This window comes from Anopheles funestus, chromosome 3RL (assembly GCF_943734845.2).
Source record: "Anopheles funestus chromosome 3RL, idAnoFuneDA-416_04, whole genome shotgun sequence".
Classification (NCBI taxonomy): Eukaryota; Metazoa; Arthropoda; class Insecta; order Diptera; family Culicidae; genus Anopheles; species Anopheles funestus.
In genome coordinates, this window is record NC_064599.1 from 4631719 (window position 1) to 4656277 (window position 24559).

General features: G+C 37.3%; 1 protein-coding gene, 1 long non-coding RNA gene and 1 other non-coding gene across 4 annotated transcripts in view; 1 reads left to right on the plus strand and 2 right to left on the minus strand.

The window, feature by feature from the left end:
* The window catches only part of LOC125772188 (uncharacterized), a 34688-nt gene extending 17170 nt beyond the window's left edge, over positions 1–17518 (minus strand). The window contains exons 1-3 of one of the 2 annotated variants that reach the window (XM_049443647.1): positions 17393–17518; positions 15844–16102; positions 15663–15763 (exon numbers count right to left, since the gene is read on the minus strand). In XM_049443647.1, coding sequence (XP_049299604.1) covers positions 15663–15763; positions 15844–16033 — 291 coding nt within the window. In that variant the 5' untranslated portion in view covers positions 16034–16102; positions 17393–17518. Of the gene's footprint in view, positions 1–15662; positions 15764–15843; positions 16132–17392 lie in introns of those variants that run through there. The other variant, XM_049443646.1, reaches the window with a different exon arrangement.
* On the plus strand, positions 14–11025 carry LOC125772202 (uncharacterized). The gene is made up of 3 exons (XR_007419449.1): positions 14–1327; positions 4566–6372; positions 9610–11025. It is a non-coding gene; the product is annotated as an uncharacterized LOC125772202 (long non-coding RNA).
* Trnap-ugg (transfer RNA proline (anticodon UGG)) lies at positions 16595–16666 on the minus strand. The gene has a single exon. It is a non-coding gene; the product is annotated as a tRNA-Pro (tRNA).
* Positions 17519–24559: the final 7041 nt, after the last annotated feature.

Below are 24559 nucleotides of genomic sequence, written 5' to 3' on the forward strand. Positions count from 1 at the left end.
GCCGATTGGCTGCAATGTGTTTCTTTTCACTCAAGTAATGCTTTAAATAAGAAAAAGAGTGAAAAATAATAAAAAAATCAAAAAATTCAAAAAAATGAAAATTTACTAAGGCTCATTTTTGCACCAAGTTTTGCATATAACTCGGTCGGTATCCAACGGATCGCCAATCTTTAACCTGTGGTCGATAGATGGCAAAAATGGCTACATTTTCTTCTTAGACGGCCATGCTCTCAGATGTCCGTGCCGGAAGTTATTCGAGGAACCAAGTTCCTTACCCTGTTTGAGAAAATGTAAAATTTTTCTCATTTTTGCACCAAGTTTTGCCTATAACTCGGTCGGTATCCAACGGATCGCCAATCTTTAACCTTTGGTCGATAGATGGCACCAATGGCTATATTTTCTTCTTAGACGGCCATGCTCTCAGATGTCCGTGCCGGAAGTTATTCGAGGAACAAAGTTCCTTACCCTGTTTGAGAAAATGTAAAATTTTTCTCATTTTTGAGCAATTTAGCAAAATTTTTAAATGTGATATATTTTCATGCAAATTTGTTGCAATGTGTTTCTTTTCACTCAAATAATGCTTTAAATTAAAAAAATAATAAAAAATCAGAAAAAAATTTCAAAAAAATTTTTCACTCGAAAATTTCATAAGGCTTACCCCTTACGATTTTTTTGGGAAATTTTGCAAAAAAAATGAAATTGATTTATTTTAATGCCAATTGGTTGCAATGTGTTTCTTTTCACTTAAGTAATGCTTTAAATAAGAAAAAGAGTGAAAAATAATAAAAAAATCAAAAAATTCAAAAAAATGAAAATTTACTAAGGCTCATTTTTGCACCAAGTTTTGCATATAACTCGGTCGGTATCCAACGGATCGCCAATCTTTAACCTGTGGTCGATAGATGGCAAAAATGGCTACATTTTCTTCTTAGACGGCCATGCTCTCAGGTGTCCGTGCCGGAAGTTATTCGAGGAACCAAGTTCCTTACCCTGTTTGAGAAAATGTAAAATTTTTCTCATTTTTGCCCCAAGTTTTGCCTATAACTCGGTCGGTATTCAACGGATCGCCAATCTTTAACCTGTGGTCGATAGATGGCACCAATGGCTACATTTTCTTCTTAGACGGCCATGCTCTCAGATGTCCGTGCCGGAAGTTATTCGAGGAACAAAGTTCCTTACCCTGTTTGAGAAAATGTAAAATTTTTTCATTTTTGCACCAAGTTTTGCCTATAACTCGGTCGGTATTCAACGGATCGCCAATCTTTAACCTGTGGTCGATAGATGGCACCAATGGCTACATTTTCTTCTTAGACGGCCATGCTCTCAGGTGTCCGTGCCGGAAGTTATTCGAGGAACAAAGTTCCTTACCCTGTTTGAGAAAATGTAAAATTTTTCTCATTTTTGCCCCAAGTTTTGCCTATAACTCGGTCGGTATCCAACGGATCGCCAATCTTTAACCTGTGGTCGATAGATGGCACCAATGGCTACATTTTCTTCTTAGACGGCCATGCTCTCAGATGTCCGTGCCGGAAGTTATTCGAGGAACAAAGTTCCTTACCCTGTTTGAGAAAATGTAAAATTTTTCTCATTTTTGAGCAATTTAGCAAAAATTTTTAAATGTGATATATTTTCATGCAAATTTGTTGCAATGTGTTTCTTTTCACTCAAATAATGCTTTAAATTAAAAAAATAATAAAAAATCAGAAAAAAATTTCAAAAAAATTTTCCACTCGAAAATTTCATAAGGCTTACCCCTTACGATTTTTTTGGAAATTTTGCAAAAAAAATGAAATTGATTTATTTTAATGCCGATTGGTTGCAATGTGTTTCTTTTCACTCAAGTAATGCTTTAAATAAGAAAAAGAGTGAAAAATAATAAAAAAATCAAAAAATTCAAAAAAATGAAAATTTACTAAGGCTCATTTTTGCACCAAGTTTTGCATATAACTCGGTCGGTATCCAACGGATCGCCAATCTTTAACCTGTGGTCGATAGATGGCAAAAATGGCTACATTTTCTTCTTAGACGGCCATGCTCTCAGATGTCCGTGCCGGAAGTTATTCGAGGAACCAAGTTCCTTACCCTGTTTGAGAAAATGTAAAATTTTTCTCATTTTTGCCCCAAGTTTTGCCTATAACTCGGTCGGTATCCAACGGATCGCCAATCTTTAACCTGTGGTCGATAGATGGCACCAATGGCTACATTTTCTTCTTAGACGGCCATGCTCTCAGATGTCCGTGCCGGAAGTTATTCGAGGAACAAAGTTCCTTACCCTGTTTGAGAAAATGTAAAATTTTTCTCATTTTTGAGCAATTTAGCAAAAATTTTTAAATGTGATATATTTTCATGCAAATTTGTTGCAATGTGTTTCTTTTCACTCAAATAATGCTTTAAATTAAAAAAATAATTAAAAATCAGAAAAAAACTTCAAAAAAATTTTTCACTCGAAAATTTCATAAGGCTTACCCCTTACGATTCTTTTGGGAAATTTTGCAAAAAAAATGAAATTGATTTATTTTAATGCCAATTGGTTGCAATGTGTTTCTTTTCACTTAAGTAATGCTTTAAATAAGAAAAAGAGTGAAAAATAATAAAAAAATCAAAAAATTCAAAAAAATGAAAATTTACTAAGGCTCATTTTTGCACCAAGTTTTGCATATAACTCGGTCGGTATCCAACGGATCGCCAATCTTTAACCTGTGGTCGATAGATGGCAAAAATGGCTACATTTTCTTCTTAGACGGCCATGCTCTCAGGTGTCCGTGCCGGAAGTTATTCGAGGAACCAAGTTCCTTACCCTGTTTGAGAAAATGTAAAATTTTTCTCATTTTTGCACCAAGTTTTGCCTATAACTCGGTCGGTATCCAACGGATCGCCAATCTTTAACCTGTGGTCGATAGATGGCACCAATGGCTACATTTTCTTCTTAGACGGCCATGCTCTCAGATGTCCGTGCCGGAAGTTATTCGAGGAACAAAGTTCCTTACCCTGTTTGAGAAAATGTAAAATTTTTTCATTTTTGCACCAAGTTTTGCCTATAACTCGGTCGGTATCCAACGGATCGCCAATCTTTAACCTGTGGTCGATAGATGGCACCAATGGCTACATTTTCTTCTTAGACGGCCATGCTCTCAGATGTCCGTGCCGGAAGTTATTCGAGGAACAAAGTTCCTTACCCTGTTTGAGAAAATGTAAAATTTTTCTCATTTTTGAGCAATTTAGCAAAATTTTTAAATGTGATATATTTTCATGCAAATTTGTTGCAATGTGTTTCTTTTCACTCAAATAATGCTTTAAATTAAAAAAATAATAAAAAATCAGAAAAAAATTTCAAAAAAATTTTCCACTCGAAAATTTCATAAGGCTTACCCCTTACGATTTTTTTGGGAAATTTTGCAAAAAAAATGAAATTGATTTATTTTAATGCCAATTGGTTGCAATGTGTTTCTTTTCACTTAAATAATGCTTTAAATAAGAAAAAGAGTGAAAAATAATAAAAAAATCAAAAAAATCAAAAAAATGAAAATTTACTAAGGCTCATTTTTGCACCAAGTTTTGCATATAACTCGGTCGGTATCCAACGGATCGCCAATCTTTAACCTGTGGTCGATAGATGGCAAAAATGGCTACATTTTCTTCTTAGACGGCCATGCTCTCAGATGTCCGTGCCGGAAGTTATTCGAGGAACCAAGTTCCTTACCCTGTTTGAGAAAATGTAAAATTTTTCTCATTTTTGCACCAAGTTTTGCATATAACTCGGTCGGTATCCAACGGATCGCCAATCTTTAACCTGTGGTCGATAGATGGCACCAATGGCTACATTTTCTTCTTAGACGGCCATGCTCTCAGATGTCCGTGCCGGAAGTTATTCGAGGAACAAAGTTCCTTACCCTGTTTGAGAAAATGTAAAATTTTTCTCATTTTTGAGCAATTTAGCAAAAATTTTTAAATGTGATATATTTTCATGCAAATTTGTTGCAATGTGTTTCTTTTCACTCAAATAATGCTTTAAATTAAAAAAATAATAAAAAATCAGAAAAAAATTTCAAAAAAATTTTTTACTCGAAAATTTCATAAGGCTTACCCCTTACGATTTTTTTGGGAAATTTTGCAAAAAAAATGAAATTGATTTATTTTAATGCCGATTGGTTGCAATGTGTTTCTTTTCACTCAAGTAATGCTTTAAATAAGAAAAAGAGTGAAAAATAATAAAAAAAATCAAAAAATTCAAAAAAATGAAAATTTACTAAGGCTCATTTTTGCACCAAGTTTTGCATATAACTCGGTCGGTATCCAACGGATCGCCAATCTTTAACCTGTGGTCGATAGATGGCAAAAATGGCTACATTTTCTTCTTAGACGGCCATGCTCTCAGATGTCCGTGCCGGAAGTTATTCGAGGAACCAAGTTCCTTACCCTGTTTGAGAAAATGTAAAATTTTTCTCATTTTTGCACCAAGTTTTGCCTATAACTCGGTCGGTATCCAACGGATCGCCAATCTTTAACCTGTGGTCGATAGATGGCAAAAATGGCTACATTTTCTTCTTCGACAGCCATGCTCTCAGGTGTCCGTGCCGGAAGTTATTCGAGGAACAAAGTTCCTTACCCTGTTTGAGAAAATGTAAAATTTTTCTCATTTTTGCACCAAGTTTTGCCTATAACTCGGTCGGTATCCAACGGATCGCCAATCTTTAACCTGTGGTCGATAGATGGCACCAATGGCTACATTTTCTTCTTAGACGGCCATGCTCTCAGATGTCCGTGCCGGAAGTTATTCGAGGAAGAAAGTTCCTTACCCTGTTTGAGAAAATGTAAAATTTTTCTCATTTTTGAGCAATTTAGCAAAATTTTTAAATGTGATATATTTTCATGCAAATTTGTTGCAATGTGTTTCTTTTCACTCAAATAATGCTTTAAATTAAAAAAATAATAAAAAATCAGAAAAAAATTTTAAAAAAATTTTCAACTCGAAAATTTCATAAGGCTTACCCCTTACGATTTTTTTGGGAAATTTTGCAAAAAAAATGAAATTGATTTATTTTAATGCCAATTGGTTGCAATGTGTTTCTTTTCACTTAAGTAATGCTTTAAATAAGAAAAAGAGTGAAAAATAATAAAAAAATCAAAAAATTCAAAAAAATGAAAATTTACTAAGGCTCATTTTTGCACCAAGTTTTGCATATAACTCGGTCGGTATCCAACGGATCGCCAATCTTTAACCTGTGGTCGATAGATGGCAAAAATGGCTACATTTTCTTCTTAGACGGCCATGCTCTCAGATGTCCGTGCCGGAAGTTATTCGAGGAACCAAGTTCCTTACCCTGTTTGAGAAAATGTAAAATTTTTCTCATTTTTGCACCAAGTTTTGCCTATAACTCGGTCGGTATCCAACGGATCGCCAATCTTTAACCTGTGGTCGATAGATGGCACCAATGGCTACATTTTCTTCTTAGACGGCCATGCTCTCAGATGTCCGTGCCGGAAGTTATTCGAGGAACAAAGTTCCTTACCCTGTTTGAGAAAATGTAAAATTTTTCTCATTTTTGAGCAATTTAGCAAAATTTTTAAATGTGATATATTTTCATGCAAATTTGTTGCAATGTGTTTCTTTTCACTCAAATAATGCTTTAAATAAAAAAAATAATAAAAAATCAGAAAAAAAATTTTAAAAAATTTTCAACTCGAAAATTTCATAAGGCTTACCCCTTACGATTTTTTTGGGAAATTTTGCAAAAAAAATGAAATTGATTTATTTTAATGCCAATTGGTTGCAATGTGTTTCTTTTCACTTAAGTAATGCTTTAAATAAGAAAAAGAGTGAAAAATAATAAAAAAATCAAAAAATTCAAAAAAATGAAAATTTACTAAGGCTCATTTTTGCACCAAGTTTTGCATATAACTCGGTCGGTATCCAACGGATCGCCAATCTTTAACCTGTGGTCGATAGATGGCAAAAATGGCTACATTTTCTTCTTAGACGGCCATGCTCTCAGGTGTCCGTGCCGGAAGTTATTCGAGGAACCAAGTTCCTTACCCTGTTTGAGAAAATGTAAAATTTTTCTCATTTTTGCACCAAGTTTTGCCTATAACTCGGTCGGTATTCAACGGATCGCCAATCTTTAACCTGTGGTCGATAGATGGCACCAATGGCTACATTTTCTTCTTAGACGGCCATGCTCTCAGATGTCCGTGCCGGAAGTTATTCGAGGAACAAAGTTCCTTACCCTGTTTGAGAAAATGTAAAATTTTTTCATTTTTGCACCAAGTTTTGCCTATAACTCGGTCGGTATTCAACGGATCGCCAATCTTTAACCTGTGGTCGATAGATGGCACCAATGGCTACATTTTCTTCTTAGACGGCCATGCTCTCAGGTGTCCGTGCCGGAAGTTATTTGAGGAACAAAGTTCCTTACCCTGTTTGAGAAAATGTAAAATTTTTCTCATTTTTGCCCCAAGTTTTGCCTATAACTCGGTCGGTATCCAACGGATCGCCAATCTTTAACCTGTGGTCGATAGATGGCACCAATGGCTACATTTTCTTCTTAGACGGCCATGCTCTCAGATGTCCGTGCCGGAAGTTATTCGAGGAACAAAGTTCCTTACCCTGTTTGAGAAAATGTAAAATTTTTCTCATTTTTGAGCAATTTAGCAAAAATTTTTAAATGTGATATATTTTCATGCAAATTTGTTGCAATGTGTTTCTTTTCACTCAAATAATGCTTTAAATTAAAAAAATAATAAAAAATCAGAAAAAAATTTCAAAAAAATTTTCCACTCGAAAATTTCATAAGGCTTACCCCTTACGATTTTTTTGGAAATTTTGCAAAAAAAATGAAATTGATTTATTTTAATGCCGATTGGTTGCAATGTGTTTCTTTTCACTCAAGTAATGCTTTAAATAAGAAAAAGAGTGAAAAATAATAAAAAAATCAAAAAATTCAAAAAAATGAAAATTTACTAAGGCTCATTTTTGCACCAAGTTTTGCATATAACTCGGTCGGTATCCAACGGATCGCCAATCTTTAACCTGTGGTCGATAGATGGCAAAAATGGCTACATTTTCTTCTTAGACGGCCATGCTCTCAGATGTCCGTGCCGGAAGTTATTCGAGGAACCAAGTTCCTTACCCTGTTTGAGAAAATGTAAAATTTTTCTCATTTTTGCACCAAGTTTTGCCTATAACTCGGTCGGTATCCAACGGATCGCCAATCTTTAACCTGTGGTCGATAGATGGCACCAATGGCTACATTTTCTTCTTAGACGGCCATGCTCTCAGATGTCCGTGCCGGAAGTTATTCGAGGAACAAAGTTCCTTACCCTGTTTGAGAAAATGTAAAATTTTTCTCATTTTTGAGCAATTTAGCAAAAATTTTTAAATGTGATATATTTTCATGCAAATTTGTTGCAATGTGTTTCTTTTCACTCAAATAATGCTTTAAATTAAAAAAATAATTAAAAATCAGAAAAAAACTTCAAAAAAATTTTTCACTCGAAAATTTCATAAGGCTTACCCCTTACGATTCTTTTGGGAAATTTTGCAAAAAAAATGAAATTGATTTATTTTAATGCCAATTGGTTGCAATGTGTTTCTTTTCACTTAAGTAATGCTTTAAATAAGAAAAAGAGTGAAAAATAATAAAAAAATCAAAAAATTCAAAAAAATGAAAATTTACTAAGGCTCATTTTTGCACCAAGTTTTGCATATAACTCGGTCGGTATCCAACGGATCGCCAATCTTTAACCTGTGGTCGATAGATGGCAAAAATGGCTACATTTTCTTCTTAGACGGCCATGCTCTCAGGTGTCCGTGCCGGAAGTTATTCGAGGAACCAAGTTCCTTACCCTGTTTGAGAAAATGTAAAATTTTTCTCATTTTTGCACCAAGTTTTGCCTATAACTCGGTCGGTATCCAACGGATCGCCAATCTTTAACCTGTGGTCGATAGATGGCACCAATGGCTACATTTTCTTCTTAGACGGCCATGCTCTCAGATGTCCGTGCCGGAAGTTATTCGAGGAACAAAGTTCCTTACCCTGTTTGAGAAAATGTAAAATTTTTTCATTTTTGCACCAAGTTTTGCCTATAACTCGGTCGGTATCCAACGGATCGCCAATCTTTAACCTGTGGTCGATAGATGGCACCAATGGCTACATTTTCTTCTTAGACGGCCATGCTCTCAGATGTCCGTGCCGGAAGTTATTCGAGGAACAAAGTTCCTTACCCTGTTTGAGAAAATGTAAAATTTTTCTCATTTTTGAGCAATTTAGCAAAATTTTTAAATGTGATATATTTTCATGCAAATTTGTTGCAATGTGTTTCTTTTCACTCAAATAATGCTTTAAATTAAAAAAATAATAAAAAATCAGAAAAAAATTTCAAAAAAATTTTCCACTCGAAAATTTCATAAGGCTTACCCCTTACGATTTTTTTGGGAAATTTTGCAAAAAAAATGAAATTGATTTATTTTAATGCCAATTGGTTGCAATGTGTTTCTTTTCACTTAAATAATGCTTTAAATAAGAAAAAGAGTGAAAAATAATAAAAAAATCAAAAAAATCAAAAAAATGAAAATTTACTAAGGCTCATTTTTGCACCAAGTTTTGCATATAACTCGGTCGGTATCCAACGGATCGCCAATCTTTAACCTGTGGTCGATAGATGGCAAAAATGGCTACATTTTCTTCTTAGACGGCCATGCTCTCAGATGTCCGTGCCGGAAGTTATTCGAGGAACCAAGTTCCTTACCCTGTTTGAGAAAATGTAAAATTTTTCTCATTTTTGCACCAAGTTTTGCATATAACTCGGTCGGTATCCAACGGATCGCCAATCTTTAACCTGTGGTCGATAGATGGCACCAATGGCTACATTTTCTTCTTAGACGGCCATGCTCTCAGATGTCCGTGCCGGAAGTTATTCGAGGAACAAAGTTCCTTACCCTGTTTGAGAAAATGTAAAATTTTTCTCATTTTTGAGCAATTTAGCAAAAATTTTTAAATGTGATATATTTTCATGCAAATTTGTTGCAATGTGTTTCTTTTCACTCAAATAATGCTTTAAATTAAAAAAATAATAAAAAATCAGAAAAAATTTTCAAAAAAATTTTTTACTCGAAAATTTCATAAGGCTTACCCCTTACGATTTTTTTGGGAAATTTTGCAAAAAAAATGAAATTGATTTATTTTAATGCCGATTGGTTGCAATGTGTTTCTTTTCACTCAAGTAATGCTTTAAATAAGAAAAAGAGTGAAAAATAATAAAAAAATCAAAAAATTCAAAAAAATGAAAATTTACTAAGGCTCATTTTTGCACCAAGTTTTGCATATAACTCGGTCGGTATCCAACGGATCGCCAATCTTTAACCTGTGGTCGATAGATGGCAAAAATGGCTACATTTTCTTCTTAGACGGCCATGCTCTCAGATGTCCGTGCCGGAAGTTATTCGAGGAACCAAGTTCCTTACCCTGTTTGAGAAAATGTAAATTTTTTCTCATTTTTGCACCAAGTTTTGCCTATAACTCGGTCGGTATCCAACGGATCGCCAATCTTTAACCTGTGGTCGATAGATGGCAAAAATGGCTACATTTTCTTCTTCGACAGCCATGCTCTCAGGTGTCCGTGCCGGAAGTTATTCGAGGAACAAAGTTCCTTACCCTGTTTGAGAAAATGTAAAATTTTTCTCATTTTTGCACCAAGTTTTGCCTATAACTCGGTCGGTATCCAACGGATCGCCAATCTTTAACCTGTGGTCGATAGATGGCACCAATGGCTACATTTTCTTCTTAGACGGCCATGCTCTCAGATGTCCGTGCCGGAAGTTATTCGAGGAAGAAAGTTCCTTACCCTGTTTGAGAAAATGTAAAATTTTTCTCATTTTTGAGCAATATAGCAAAATTTTTAAATGTGATATATTTTCATGCAAATTTGTTGCAATGTGTTTCTTTTCACTCAAATAATGCTTTAAATTAAAAAAATAATAAAAAATCAGAAAAAAATTTTAAAAAAATTTTCAACTCGAAAATTTCATAAGGCTTACCCCTTACGATTTTTTTGGGAAATTTTGCAAAAAAAATGAAATTGATTTATTTTAATGCCAATTGGTTGCAATGTGTTTCTTTTCACTTAAGTAATGCTTTAAATAAGAAAAAGAGTGAAAAATAATAAAAAAATCAAAAAATTCAAAAAAATGAAAATTTACTAAGGCTCATTTTTGCACCAAGTTTTGCATATAACTCGGTCGGTATCCAACGGATCGCCAATCTTTAACCTGTGGTCGATAGATGGCAAAAATGGCTACATTTTCTTCTTAGACGGCCATGCTCTCAGATGTCCGTGCCGGAAGTTATTCGAGGAACCAAGTTCCTTACCCTGTTTGAGAAAATGTAAAATTTTTCTCATTTTTGCACCAAGTTTTGCCTATAACTCGGTCGGTATCCAACGGATCGCCAATCTTTAACCTGTGGTCGATAGATGGCACCAATGGCTACATTTTCTTCTTAGACGGCCATGCTCTCAGATGTCCGTGCCGGAAGTTATTCGAGGAACAAAGTTCCTTACCCTGTTTGAGAAAATGTAAAATTTTTCTCATTTTTGAGCAATTTAGCAAAATTTTTAAATGTGATATATTTTCATGCAAATTTGTTGCAATGTGTTTCTTTTCACTCAAATAATGCTTTAAATAAAAAAAATAATAAAAAATCAGAAAAAAATTTTTAAAAAATTTTCAACTCGAAAATTTCATAAGGCTTACCCCTTACGATTTTTTTGGGAAATTTTGCAAAAAAAATGAAATTGATTTATTTTAATGCCAATTGGTTGCAATGTGTTTCTTTTCACTTAAGTAATGCTTTAAATAAGAAAAAGAGTGAAAAATAATAAAAAAATCAAAAAATTCAAAAAAATGAAAATTTACTAAGGCTCATTTTTGCACCAAGTTTTGCATATAACTCGGTCGGTATCCAACGGATCGCCAATCTTTAACCTGTGGTCGATAGATGGCAAAAATGGCTACATTTTCTTCTTCGACAGCCATGCTCTCAGGTGTCCGTGCCGGAAGTTATTCGAAGAACAAAGTTCCTTACCCTGTTTGAGAAAATGTAAAATTTTTCTCATTTTTGCACCAAGTTTTGCCTATAACTCGGTCGGTATCCAACGGATCGCCAATCTTTAACCTGTGGTCGATAGATGGCACCAATGGCTACATTTTCTTCTTAGACGGCCATGCTCTCAGATGTCCGTGCCGGAAATTATTCGAGGAACAAAGTTCCTTACCCTGTTTGAGAAAATGTAAATTTTTTCTCATTTTTGAGCAATTTAGCAAAATTTTTAAATGTGATATATTTTCATGCAAATTTGTTGCAATGTGTTTCTTTTCACTCAAATAATGCTTTAAATAAGAAAAAGAGTGAAAAACAATAAAAAAATCAAAAAATTCAAAAAAATGAAAATTTACTAAGGCTCATTTTTGCACCAAGTTTTGCATATAACTCGGTCGGTATCCAACGGATCGCCAATCTTTAACCTGTGGTCGATAGATGGCAAAAATGGTTACATTTTCTTCTTAGACGGCCATGCTCTCAGATGTCCGTGCTGGAAGTTATTCGAGGAACCAAGTTCCATACCCTGTTTGAGAAAATGTAAAATTTTCCTCATTTTTGCACCAAGTTTTACCTATAACTCGGTCGGTATCCAACGGATCGCCAATCTTTAACCTGTGGTCGATAGATGGCACCAATGGCTACATTTTCTTCTTAGACGGCCATGCTCTCAGATGTCCGTGCCGGAAGTTATTCGAGGAACAAAGTTCCTTACCCTGTTTGAGAAAATGTAAAATTTTTCTCATTTTTGAGCAATTTAGCAAAATTTTTAAATGTGATATATTTTCATGCAAATTTGTTGCAATGTGTTTCTTTTCACTCAAATAATGCTTTAAATTAAAAAAATAATAAAAAATCAGAAAAAAATTTCAAAAAAATTTTCCACTCGAAAATTTCATAAGGCTTACCCCTTACGATTTTTTTGGGAAATTTTGCAAAAAAATTAAATTGATTTATTTTAATGCCGATTGGTTGCAATGTGTTTCTTTTCACTCAAGTAATGCTTTAAATAAGAAAAAGAGTGAAAAATAATAAAAAAATCAAAAAATTCAAAAAAATGAAAATTTACTAAGGCTCATTTTTGCACCAAATTTTGCATATAACTCGGTCGCTATCCAACGAATCGCCAATCTTTTACCTGTGGTCGATAGATGGCACCAATGGCTACATTTTCTTCTTGGACGACCATGCCCTCAGATGTCTGTGCCAGAAGTTATTCGAGGAACCAAGTTCCTTACCCTGTTTGAGAAAATGTAAAATTTTCCTCGTTTTTGCGCCAAGTTTTGCCTATAACTCGGTCGGTATCCAACGGATCGCCAATCTTTAACCTGTGGTCGATAGATGGCAAAAATGGCTACATTTTCTTCTTAGACGACCATGCCCTCAGATGTTTCTGCCAGAAGTTATTCGAAGAACCAAGTTCCATACCCTGTTTGAGAAAATGTAAAATTTTCCTCAATTTTTCCTCATTTATAAATTGATGTATTTTATAAGGCTTACCCCTTGCCATTTTTTTTGGAAATTTTGCAAAATTTAAAATTTAGTTTTATTTTAATGCGAAATTGTTGCAATAAGTTTCTTTTCACTCAAATAATGCTTTACATAAATAGAAATGAAAAATATTACAGAAATTTAAAAAAAAATTAAATTGAAAATTTGAAAAATTTGAAAAGCTGACTCCTAATAGCGGCTCATTCACTTTGAGTTGACTCACTAAAAAGAGTTGTTATTCTCATCTCTACTACAATTGAGAAAGAAAACCATTTGTGCAATATATTATTTGGTACACTTTAGACAACATCAAACACATACCCCACCAGGAGTACATAGTACGACCACCACATAAGCTATGCTAATTGCAGGATTGGGCTCTTGTTTGTTTGATATAATATTATGCCATCCTTTGATCTCCCATCCAACAGCCACACTGATATCCAATAGTAACATTCCGATTCGATTCTCTCGGGGCCAATTTTCTATCGACGTTGAAACCCATTACCATTTTTGTGCGCCAATGAGTCTCGCGAGAGTTTGGTACAATTCGCGCAAACCCTTCGGTACAATTCTTTCCCATTGTTCAGTACGAAAGGACACCCGGAAAAGCGATGGTTCAACTCGATTTGGCACTGTTTCTCGTGCGCTGTGGTATGGTCATTTCGCCGAGTGCAGACGCAGCGTTGGATTCGTTGGTGTACCTCACAACGCACCCGGTCCCGGTGGAGCTTCCAGCTGCGGGGCAGGAGTTGTGCATTTCGCCAACGAACGATCACTATTGGAACGATGTGCTCGAGCGCTATCTGCGCCAGTTTCCGTTGCTACCGCGAGTTCTAACCCGCACCAAACTGGGCGACGTGCCTCTGCACCTGTGTTCGCTGTATTTGATCTTCGAACCGGAAGCACAAGCGCGCCAAGTGTTTCTACGCATCCAGTTCCTGTCGACCAACACCAACTGGAACCAGGCGGCTCGGTTCGCTGTGATGATTAATTTAAAACCAAACACTCGCACCCTGTACAATCAGTTCGAAAACTTTGCCATGATGGGCGTCCGGAATGGGTTGGTGCTGATGAGTGCACCGAGACACAACCGTACCTTTACGTTGATGGCCGATGGTCAGAGTTACGCGATGGATTATGTGACGACCGTCGAGGAATTGCCCAGCCTGTTGGCGAACCGCACCGTCTTAGGGCTCGATGGACGACGGGTGGAAATTGCGAACCAAGCCGAGTTTCCCTTCCTCATACAGGGCCAGTACCAGATGGGTGGTATATATGTCCAATTTTTCACAGAGTTCGCCCGAAAGTACAACTGTCTGGTAGCGTTCCAGAAGCGCGATGTCCAGATTGTGCCCACTCTTTACAGTCGGGAATTTCTAACCAAACCGTACGCGATCGGTAGCTTCACGGGCAACTGTTTGGTGTTGCCGGAAAAACCGAAGGAAGGTTTGATCTACTTTTTGCTTTCCCCATTCTCGGCACCACTGTGGTGTCTGTGCGGTTGTTTGCTTGCCATTGCGTTCCTACTGAACTACCGCTGGGCACAACACTTTCCCAACAACATACTACTGACGGTTCTGTTCGGTGATCAAGCGACCGAAGACGAATACTCCCCATCGGAACGGCGTCTCATCTTCATTGCCGTGGTGGTAATGTTTTTCTTCAGTGAAGCCTACTCGGCAAAGCTCCTGTCGACGTTTATCGAGTCACTGAATCAACCACGCATCCGCACGATCGAGTCACTCGCCGCATCGGACATTCCGATCGGTGTGCTACACTTCGAGGACATTGAAGCGTACGAGCAGCTGCACCACAACGTGCTCATCGTCGACGAGCCAGAATACTACGACAATTTGCGTCACGGACGGCACGCCTTCATGGTGCAGTGTGGCAACGCAGAGCTTTTCCTACATCTGGAAATGCGTCGCCGCGATACGGACTTTCGCGTACCGTACTACATCTTGGAAGAGTTTTTCGGTTGGCGCATGAATGGGTTTTCCGTCTCAAAGTTTAGCCCGGTTACGATGCAATTGTTACAGCACATTGGGATGGTTGGACAGGCAGGATTGTGGGAATATTGGCGCGAACAGACCGTCCAACCATTGCGGAATGTTGTGAACCGTGGACTGACGCAACGGGAAACGTTGGAGCTGAAGGATTTGATATCGCTCCGGTACGTACTGATTGTTGGGTATGGAAGTGCGGCGATCATGTTTGTTATCGAAATTATGGCTGGAAGTATCCATAGATATAGACAAACACGAAGTGAACCAATTGTTCAGAAGCGATAAATGAAGCATGAAATCAGTATGAAATGAAGAATTCAGAAAGCAGAGGTGTTTCTGTCTTAACGATTTCTCTTCCAGAAGGCAACTTTACAATTCAGCAATCTCAAGTCGCGTGCACATTACAACGGGTTTGAAGAAAATAAAAGCTCCATCCCGCTGGCCATGAATTATGTATTTCCAGGAACTCGTCCGATTCCTACTGGGGCAATATTAGCCCAAACGGTTCTGAAACTATCGCCGAGTGTTTCTCAATGCTATCGGATCGGAAACGCAACTCCATCGATATTCGCTTTATAGCATCGTATCTCCAACTTTACACACTGAAGGAACCAGACGGTTCTTCGTAGACATCAATGGTCAACCGTGTTTGGCTTCGTGAATGTGTTCCGCCCTTCTAACTGAAGGCAAAACATCACAGACACTTGTGAGTGACTACAACGATCTTATCTACACTACGGATACCAGGACGATCAAGTCGATCGAGTCGCCGCACTCAAGATTTCAACCGAAAACTAAACGACACACTGATCTATACGCGATCACCTATCAACAGAGACCTAGCAAACTATTGAAGAGAGTTGTATATGCGCCAACTCGACGGCATTGTGGAAAGGACACTCAAACTTCAAGAAACTACTTGTTGGGATGATTTAGCATCGCTACAATATCTTATAATGAAATATCTTTTTCCTCCGTTGGTTTTTGGGGTTTGGAACTAGTGACGGCAAAGCTTTATCGCTGCAAATCGAACTTTAATTAGTTTAACAAACTCCAATAAGACACTTACGTTGACTGGTTGGAAGTAGCTGGCGTCTTTCAGCTCGGTCAAATCCAGTGGCGGTTGCTTATGCGGTGTAGCTGACCAAAATGACACTAACCACCGATTCCCTACAAAAAAAAAATCGTTAAAGCACATCTCAATTAAAGCAATTGATGGGAACTAAGGGCACGGCGTTCAACTCTCTTACCCGTATGTCTGTCCTGCCAGTACTGCTTGTGCTTGGAGCAGCAACCGCACACGATGTTTAGCACGATGATTAGCACACCGATCACGGTGCAGATGGCAATCGTAACGTAGAACGGGTTAAAGTTCCCGTAGATGTGTCCTTTGAAGTATGGATTGTCTAGGTACGCTGTACGTTCCTCGATGGTGGACATGATACTACACCATACCTGCCGGCAGTACGGGTCCGGATGCTAACTTGCGGGTTGCTAACGCGTGGATTCCTGTGAAACACGTGTAAATGATGATGCATCAATTAAACACAGATCGAATCCGGACATCCGTTGTGTGGACGTTTGATGGCCGAAAAGGAGCATCGTTTCTGTTTTTGGCGTTAAATTGGTTCGTTTTTTTCCGAGAGAAGATTTGATCCAACGTTGAATTGGATTCTTGATTGAATCTTTTCTCATTTTCGTCCATGATTTCCCGAACTCTCAACTCGTGACAATTGTTATGATATATTTTTTCAATATTTCAATCGCAGAACAATACTTCCAAATAATGTGTTTGTTTAATAAACATACCCATATCGAAAACTAAAACGGAACAAAAGGCATTTTAATTTCCATTTCAAGAGAAATCCAAATAGAAAGGATTCTAACTTTTTCTTATATTAGGAAAATCTCCTAGTTAATATACTGCTAAAAGTTTAGAAAAGGTACACCACTTCTATCAACAAAACGCAAACTTGCAATAATAAACAAAAAACTTCTCGCGGGCTCAACCGGGATTTGAACCCGGGACCTCTCGCACCCAAAGCGAGAATCATACCCCTAGACCATTGAGCCACCTGTTGAACACACCCACCACTACACATCAAGTATGCCGATACAACTGGATACAACATCAACCCTTCGTTCCACCCTTACGATATAAACAAGTTTCGAATTAAGCGGGGCGCGCGTATGTGTTGGTGAACGAAGCAGCAGCACCAACACACCGGTTACCATCTTTTTTTTCTTTGCTTCTCCATATTCCCACTCCGCAATGGGACAGAATTGTATGGAAAGAATGCGCCGTTTGTTCTTTCCCTTCTGTAAGTTGCGATGCGTCACTATTGTGACCACTGGATGGAATTTTATTAAAAGAAATAGATTGCGAACGGACACGATCGCATCCGATCAACCCTTTCAAACGTTGCACCCTTGTCTGGATTAGGCCATCGTTTGACACATGGGCGTGTGATCATGCTCAGAATATTTGGAGAGCATTTTCCGCACATTTTACACAAGGGAACTTTCCCGAAGAGTCAACCCCTTCCACAAGACAATCATCGTTTTCGGGGGCTTTTCATTATGAATATGCTCAGTTTCACAGTTTCACGCACGAAGTAATACACAACACAAAACGCTGGAGAATTTCTCACACAGGGCGTGTTAGGGTGTGGTAGATGATCAAACACACGAGGACGGTTCGTCTTTAGGTGATTGTTGCGATCAACGCTTTTCCGTAATCCAATGCACACTTCACAATAGTTTGGTATGTGAACACGTTCTTACTGATAATTTACTCACTTTTTAATCAAAAAAAAATAGACCACAGGAAAAAACCTCCAAACGTATATTGTCACTTGAGCAACGCAAAGACGGAAGACACCACTCGCGGCCACAGCTTTCGTTGTTGTGCGTGTTATGTTTCGCTTCCACGCCGCCGAATCGATCGCACCAACACCATCGCACCGCTAATTGTTTGCCACATTCACGTGAGGGAGTATGTGAACGCACCCCGTGCGCGCAGGCACACGTGTGTTTGTGTGCGAGGGTTTTTGTTTGCTTCGATATATACACTTTATCATTGTATGCTTTCGGTTGCCACAGTGACACACCTTTTTTTAAAGTAACGGATAACTGCCCTTCCGCAGGGACCTTTTTTGCCCTAGACAGATGGACAGACAATTTTCCAAAGCGATTACAATGTCGTTAAAACCGAAAGGTGATCGTACCTGAGTTAATAATATCAATAAATGTAGACAGACTAATAGGTCTACCACACTTCAATGTCGATCTTTTCTCTTGCATTATGTGAAATTATTGAAAAGAATTGAATTGAAAAGACACACATAAATGAAACGTTAACTTAAAAAAATGCATGTTCAAGTTCAAATACGATCGTTGTTTTGTGTAACGGTCAATTTAAAACATATTTCAGACGACGAATGCGCAAGCTCTAGAAAAACCGGTTTTTATGTTGCTGTTGCAGTCTTCAGGGTTGATCTTCAGTTTGGTCATGATGTGGAAAATTTACACCCTATTAAGATGAGCAAGGACTAAATCAACTATAAAATTCAATATGAAAGTGGTAAAATTATTAGTTTCATTGTTTTTAACAATTGCCTGCTAACGCCTTACCCCCATTTAAGTGCAGTAATGAGATAAAATTATTGTTGATTACTAGAATGCAGCATTAAATTGATTATTAACAGCACTCTTAGGGCTTTTTCTTCTTTTTAGTATAACGATCTAATGGTTCATGCCTTCTCCATTTTTGGAGAGTTTATTGGATTTTATTTTACCACCCAGTCCTCCGTTCTTTGGTTGCTAGGGAACGGCGTGGATTGGATTTTGTACCGATCCGATCTTAGAAAATGTGATCGCTACACTAACACATACGCCCACTCCTTCGCCTAAAGATTTTTATCATATCACATTTATGGGTTTTTTTTGTGTAAAATTGTTTAATAAATACATTTTACCATCTTTGTAAAAATACTAAAAAACTATGTAGAAACCGAAAAACAAGATTGAATTAATTTTATCACAATTTTTTTTTATTTCACAAATGCATCTTTTTGTTTTATTCGGGTAGAACGGCCTGGCACAAATTCATCTTATTACATTCAAACCAGTTAGAGCAACTGGCCCTTGCCGGAAAAGAACATTATTTTCTCGTTTGAACGCGAAACAACATTAATGCACGATAATCAACGTTTTTTCCATGATGTGTGAAGCTCTATATTTGGCAGTTGCCCTATAAAAAGTACCATGCACCAGAGCATTGTCATAGTGGCTGGATTATCGGTCAGACTTAGTTGTTTCCATCTTCAAATGGATATCGTGAACAAGTGGTTGATATGGTGCGTAAGTTTAATTTGTTAAACCAATAGACCCGAGATCGTACTACATTACTTATTTCACCCGTTTTAGGCTTTTGTTAGTGTTGAATGTTGTAAAGTGGCACACGGCAGTTCATTTAAAATGTACTACATTAAGTTGCATGATAAGCGATCTGCCAACCTACGAAGATACGTTCGTTTATCAGTACATTCCTACGACTGTGTCGAAAACATTGTTCTGCAACGTTCGGATGGAACATCTAGACAAGAAAGTGCTCGGAGAATTACCTCCGTTTGTGGAACGTGTTGTCATCGAACTATCAATGACGCTGAAATGGATTAGTGTGCCGCGGAATGTAACAGATATAAGGATTATACAAACCAGCCTGTCAAAAATCGATTTCGAAAAACAATCCATACTGTCGTGGTTGTTGGTGAAGGATTCTAAATTAGATAAGTTGCCTCCCACATTGGGCAACGCACGGTTGCTAAAGTTTATATCGATGACAGAATCAAAAATTCAACATCTCGATTTGGCAACATTTTGTGATTACACGCTGCTAGAGGTGATTATTTTGAAAAGAAATAAGATCAAGAAAGTCGTTAACACCGCTACAAGATCTTGCGCACTGTACGATGTGCTTAACTATCTAAGATTGTCAGAAAATAAGTTAAAATCACTAGATCTTAAGTTGTTTGGTCCCTTCCATCGATTAACGTACCTGGATGTAAGAAATAACAAGATAGAAGTTATTACCGGTACACACCAAACGTTGAAAACGTTAGAAATATCCAACAACAGATTGAAGGAATTAACCCTCTGCAACTGGAACCTTCCACGCATGTCGACTTTAATGTTGCAAACAAACAGCTTTTTAAGTATCAACTCCTCTTGCTTACAAAATTGGAAACACATCCATATTTTCTCTTTAGCTGATAATCAACTGACTAACTTTTCAATTGAGAGTGTCGCTTATATGGACAATCTGCGCGAGCTGCTCCTTTCTGGCAATAAGATAGAGGTCATTCAGTTGAGTAGTTACCAGTATCCTAAGAATCTGTGCTATCTTGAATTAAATTCAAATCGTCTTCAGCAACTTGATCTGTCTCTCGTACCGGTACCATCGTTAAGGATTAGTGTGTATTGGAATTTTATAAATACTTTTGATGTTAACGGCACCTCACCCAATGTCACTGCACTGAACATGATGAGCAATCCGATCGATTGTTCATGGAAATCGCTACAAGAGCGCATTAATGTACAATGTAAATATCGTGATATCGTTAGATACACTTTAATCGGGAATATGCAACAAAAGAAGCTTTGAATCTAATGATGAAGTACTGAAACGATTGAAAAACTAAAACAATTAAAGAAATATTAATTGAAGATATAAACACAACCAGAGGGAAAAACATACTAAAACAAATGATTTAATTAACGATCGATTATTTTGACATAAGGATTGTAAAAAATAAAGCATAAATAAACACAATAAGTAAAGAAAAGAAAAGAAAAGAAAAGGAAATAACCGTAAGAGAAAGTATGTTAAAGTGTACATTCAAATAACACAAGATAATGGAAATGACAAACGACTTCAATGAACCGATAAACGATGAGGTTCTATTTTTGAATTCGACCATTTCTTTCGAATTTCCCTCGTATATTATTTTCAATTCTAGATTAAAATTCACTTAAACCAAAAAAAAACTTCCAACAGTGATCAGATGCCGCCTTTGTCGCATTTGCATTAAATTTCCCAATGAACAAGCATCAATTTGCTGGCAGCTCGTTTCTACATTTAATTATATTTCCATTATTTAGTGACTCGCTCACGCGCCGCTGTTTGTCGCACATTCTGAATCAGTCATATTTCTCACCTTCGGTGAGCCACACGATGAGTTAAGCGTGACAGCAGAGGAAAACATTGTACCGGGTATGTTGTAGGTCGGTTTTGTGGTATCCGGACCGTTTAGTTAAACCATGCTAATCCCCAAAACACAGCCGGTGAATGGGGGAAAGACTCGGGTTACGGTTTGCAACGGGTCTTTCCGGCATTATGTGTTTCCTTAAGGGAGAAAACTCTAACGCTGGTGCTCGGTGTATTGCAGCATCGAGCTGAAAACAAGCTTTCCCTCCGGATGAAGTGGTTCGTACGCTTGATTGCATCTATTATTGTTCAGGGGTTGTTCCTGACCTGCGGGAAAACCTTCGCATGCAGCATTGCTGAAGGTTATCACACACTGCTAGGTACAGTTGATTACACTACTCAAGGTACAGATGAGTGTTGTTACTCCGACATAAAGTTATTAGATAGAAAAATTGTCTCAAAATACTGTAAAAAGTAACATTCTAAATGTAATATTTTAAACAAAGTAATTTTATAAATAAAAGTAACATAAATATTCTATTCAAACTTTATCATAAATCATTGTTCAAACAAATAAAACTTTTTCATACTCTAATAAAACTTTCACAATTATTGCATTACTCGTTAAACTCGTTAATCAATCGTTAAACCATCACTTCTTTGCTAAACTCAACATGTTTGCATTACGATGTACATTGTGCTATTTGCAAGACGACTGTAATTGTAATCCGTAATCAAGTTTTGCTTCACTGCACGCTGCTCAGAGCACTCCTGTGTGCCTTTGTTGAACCTCGATCTCGGGAGGCTCCAGTACAGCTGACCTGGTTTGGCGTCCGTTCCATAGATTCTCCTGTTACCCTAACATTTTGCTATACCGGCGGATAATTAAGGTGAAGCTATTTAAGTGATTACTGGAGGAAAATCGGTACCGGAGATGCAAATCGATTCGGTTGTTTTGAATCGTTTTCAAGCCCATTGAACGGTGGCTCGATTCCGGACGCTGATAAGCACTGGAAGGAGGGTTTTTTACCAGTCGATGGTTGGAGGTTCATATCGATGCTATGAGCTGGTGAGTCAGAGCACTATATGGGTAATTGATTTTGAGTAGCTTTTGTTGAATGGAGTTTTAAGGGTGGAAATAATGTGAAGGATTGAATGGGATCTACACCAAAATAAGCTCTAATCGAAAAACTTTGGACTGCAATTAAAATTGAAAACAACTGATTTTTTTCCTCTCAACATACACATTTGACAATGTATTTCATTAAGGAATTTTAATCCTAAAACACCTTAAACTGCTATAATGCTAACGAGTATTGCTCTTTTCGGTGTCTTTTTTTATATGAAAAAGTTTTAAATTATCATAACTAGATTAACGGTTGAAAAGCGTTCCCATTAAAGCACCGAAGTTTGTGGTTCAAATCTCATCTCTCAACTAACTCCTCATCGTACTAGAGATGTGCAAAGTGAGGAAGAGTGAGATAGTGAGTTGAAACGGAATACATGTGTACAATACCCAAACTAGCCAAATGAATGTACTTTTCGCTCTGCCTAACTATCAAACCTGTATAAGCGAACAAGCGGGCTAGTCTGATCGGCAAGGACATGAAACGGGATCCGCCTCTGCTTAGGAGATTGGCAAATTTATAGCGTTTTTTTTTGTTATTTTTTCATTTAAACCATTATTTGAGTGAAAAGAAACTTATTCCAACAAATTCGCATTAAAATAAATCAATTTATAAAATTTTTCTAAATTTCCCCAAAAAAAAACTAAGGCTATAGCCTTAGGAAATTTTAAAATTTTTAGAACCTTTTTATTTTTTTGCAATTTTTTATTCTTTTTTTTATTTAAAGCATTATTTGAGTGAAACGTAACTTATTTCTACCAATTCGCATTAAAATAAATAAATTTAAATTTTTTTGCTAAATTTCACAAAAAATGGTAAGGGGTAAGCCTTACGAAATTTTCGAGTTGAAATTTTTTTTAAATTTTTTTTGTTATTTTTTATTCTTTTTTTAAATTTAAAGCATTATTTGAGTGAAAAGAAACTTTTTGCAACAAATTCGCATTAAAATATATCAATTTTTAAAATTTTACTAAATTTCCCAAAAAAAGCTAAGGCCTTAGGAGATTCATGCCGGGTTCTTTTATGACTCCGAAATTAGTCGTTAAACGAGCTGACTCCTAATAACGACTCATTAACTCTGAATTGATTCACTAAAAAGGGTTGTTTTCCTCATCTTTGCATCGTACAATAGACTGTGACTATTCAGGTATGAGGCCATTTTTTCTAACGAAGAAAATGAAAAAACCATGTCGAATTCTTCTCTTGCATAAACTCAAAAATGTACATCAAATGTATTCCATCTTTTCATTTGTCTCTCTTAGCTTTTCCTATTCCCAAAAAGTTCTAATTACGGAGGGAACGCTGATGATGTCTGTTCGTTCTTCCCAGACTTGGCTCACTGGTTCATGAATGCAAAGCTCATTCATGAAACTCTTCCAACCACTGCAACTTCTGCTGCATAATTGATCCTTCCCAACGCTTTCAGCTCCAGCTAAGATATATGAGGAAAAGTGCACTTAATTAACAGCTCGCTACTCTTTTGTGAGCAACTTTTCGGGTAACGAAAGCTCACAAAATTCACAATTCATTTTTCATTCACATATGACATATGATCAAAAACGCAACTGCCACTCAACGTTCGGTATCTACCTCGGAGTCCTTCCTACACGGAGATCCTGCAATTCCTCGTTTTCCATTGTCAGACTGTGGGTATGGTGAGAAAAGTTTTGACCGATAGCAAGTTTTCCTGAGAAGTTAATCTTTGTCGCTTTTAGACGAGGTTTTGATGTGTGTGTTTTTTTCTCTGTATGTGTGTGTGGGTTGAAAACCTGGTTAGGGTTGAAAATCTGTGGCCGGGTTTCCACTCACATCTCAGCGCCACTTGACACTTTCCGGCACACACACACATACGCGCTTTCACAAAAAGGACAAAAAGTATGAAAGCCACTCGGGAAGACGAGAGACTCACATGGGACGAATGAAACTTTCCGATGGACCCCATTTTTTATTCGCTTATTTCATTTGATCTATTTTCATTTCCTTCCCGATTGCGTTTTCGCATTCTCCACTGTTATATAGTGACAGTTCCGGATTTTCGGCACTCAACTCACTGGTTCTAACTAAGCCCACGGGGCAAAGTGAACGACAAAAAAGTGACCTTTTTGAAACCAAACAAAACACCAAACAAAAAAAACCATCGGTCGAGTGCTCCAACAACATACAAACACAATTACTGCCATCATCATACAGAAAAAGGAAGTGTGTACCGTCACCGGGCAACTGTAGCCATCTCGGGCCCACTCGTGGTCACCCTTTTTACAGTGCGTGGAGCTGTAAGGAAGAAAAATGATTCTTTTAAGTTGTAGCTTTCTGTTTTTTTTGCTTCTTTTTGACCGTGCTTCCGCTAACCAGCAACCATCATCTATCGCCCCAAAGCATTATCTACGGTGACGCTTCCCTTTTTCCGGAAGCGTTACGGGCAGACGGGTGACACAAACAAAAGTTACAAACATTGCTCGAAAAGTCAACAAAACGGAGAGGGAAAAAACACAAAAACACACTCAAACACACACCCCATTGCACCGGAAATACAACGACAATGGCGAGTCCGCTAGACCAGCGAATGAAAAGACTGACCAAAACTTGCCCTAGGCCTTTGTCTGAGTGGTTTTCCGTTCCGTGTGCCGGAAA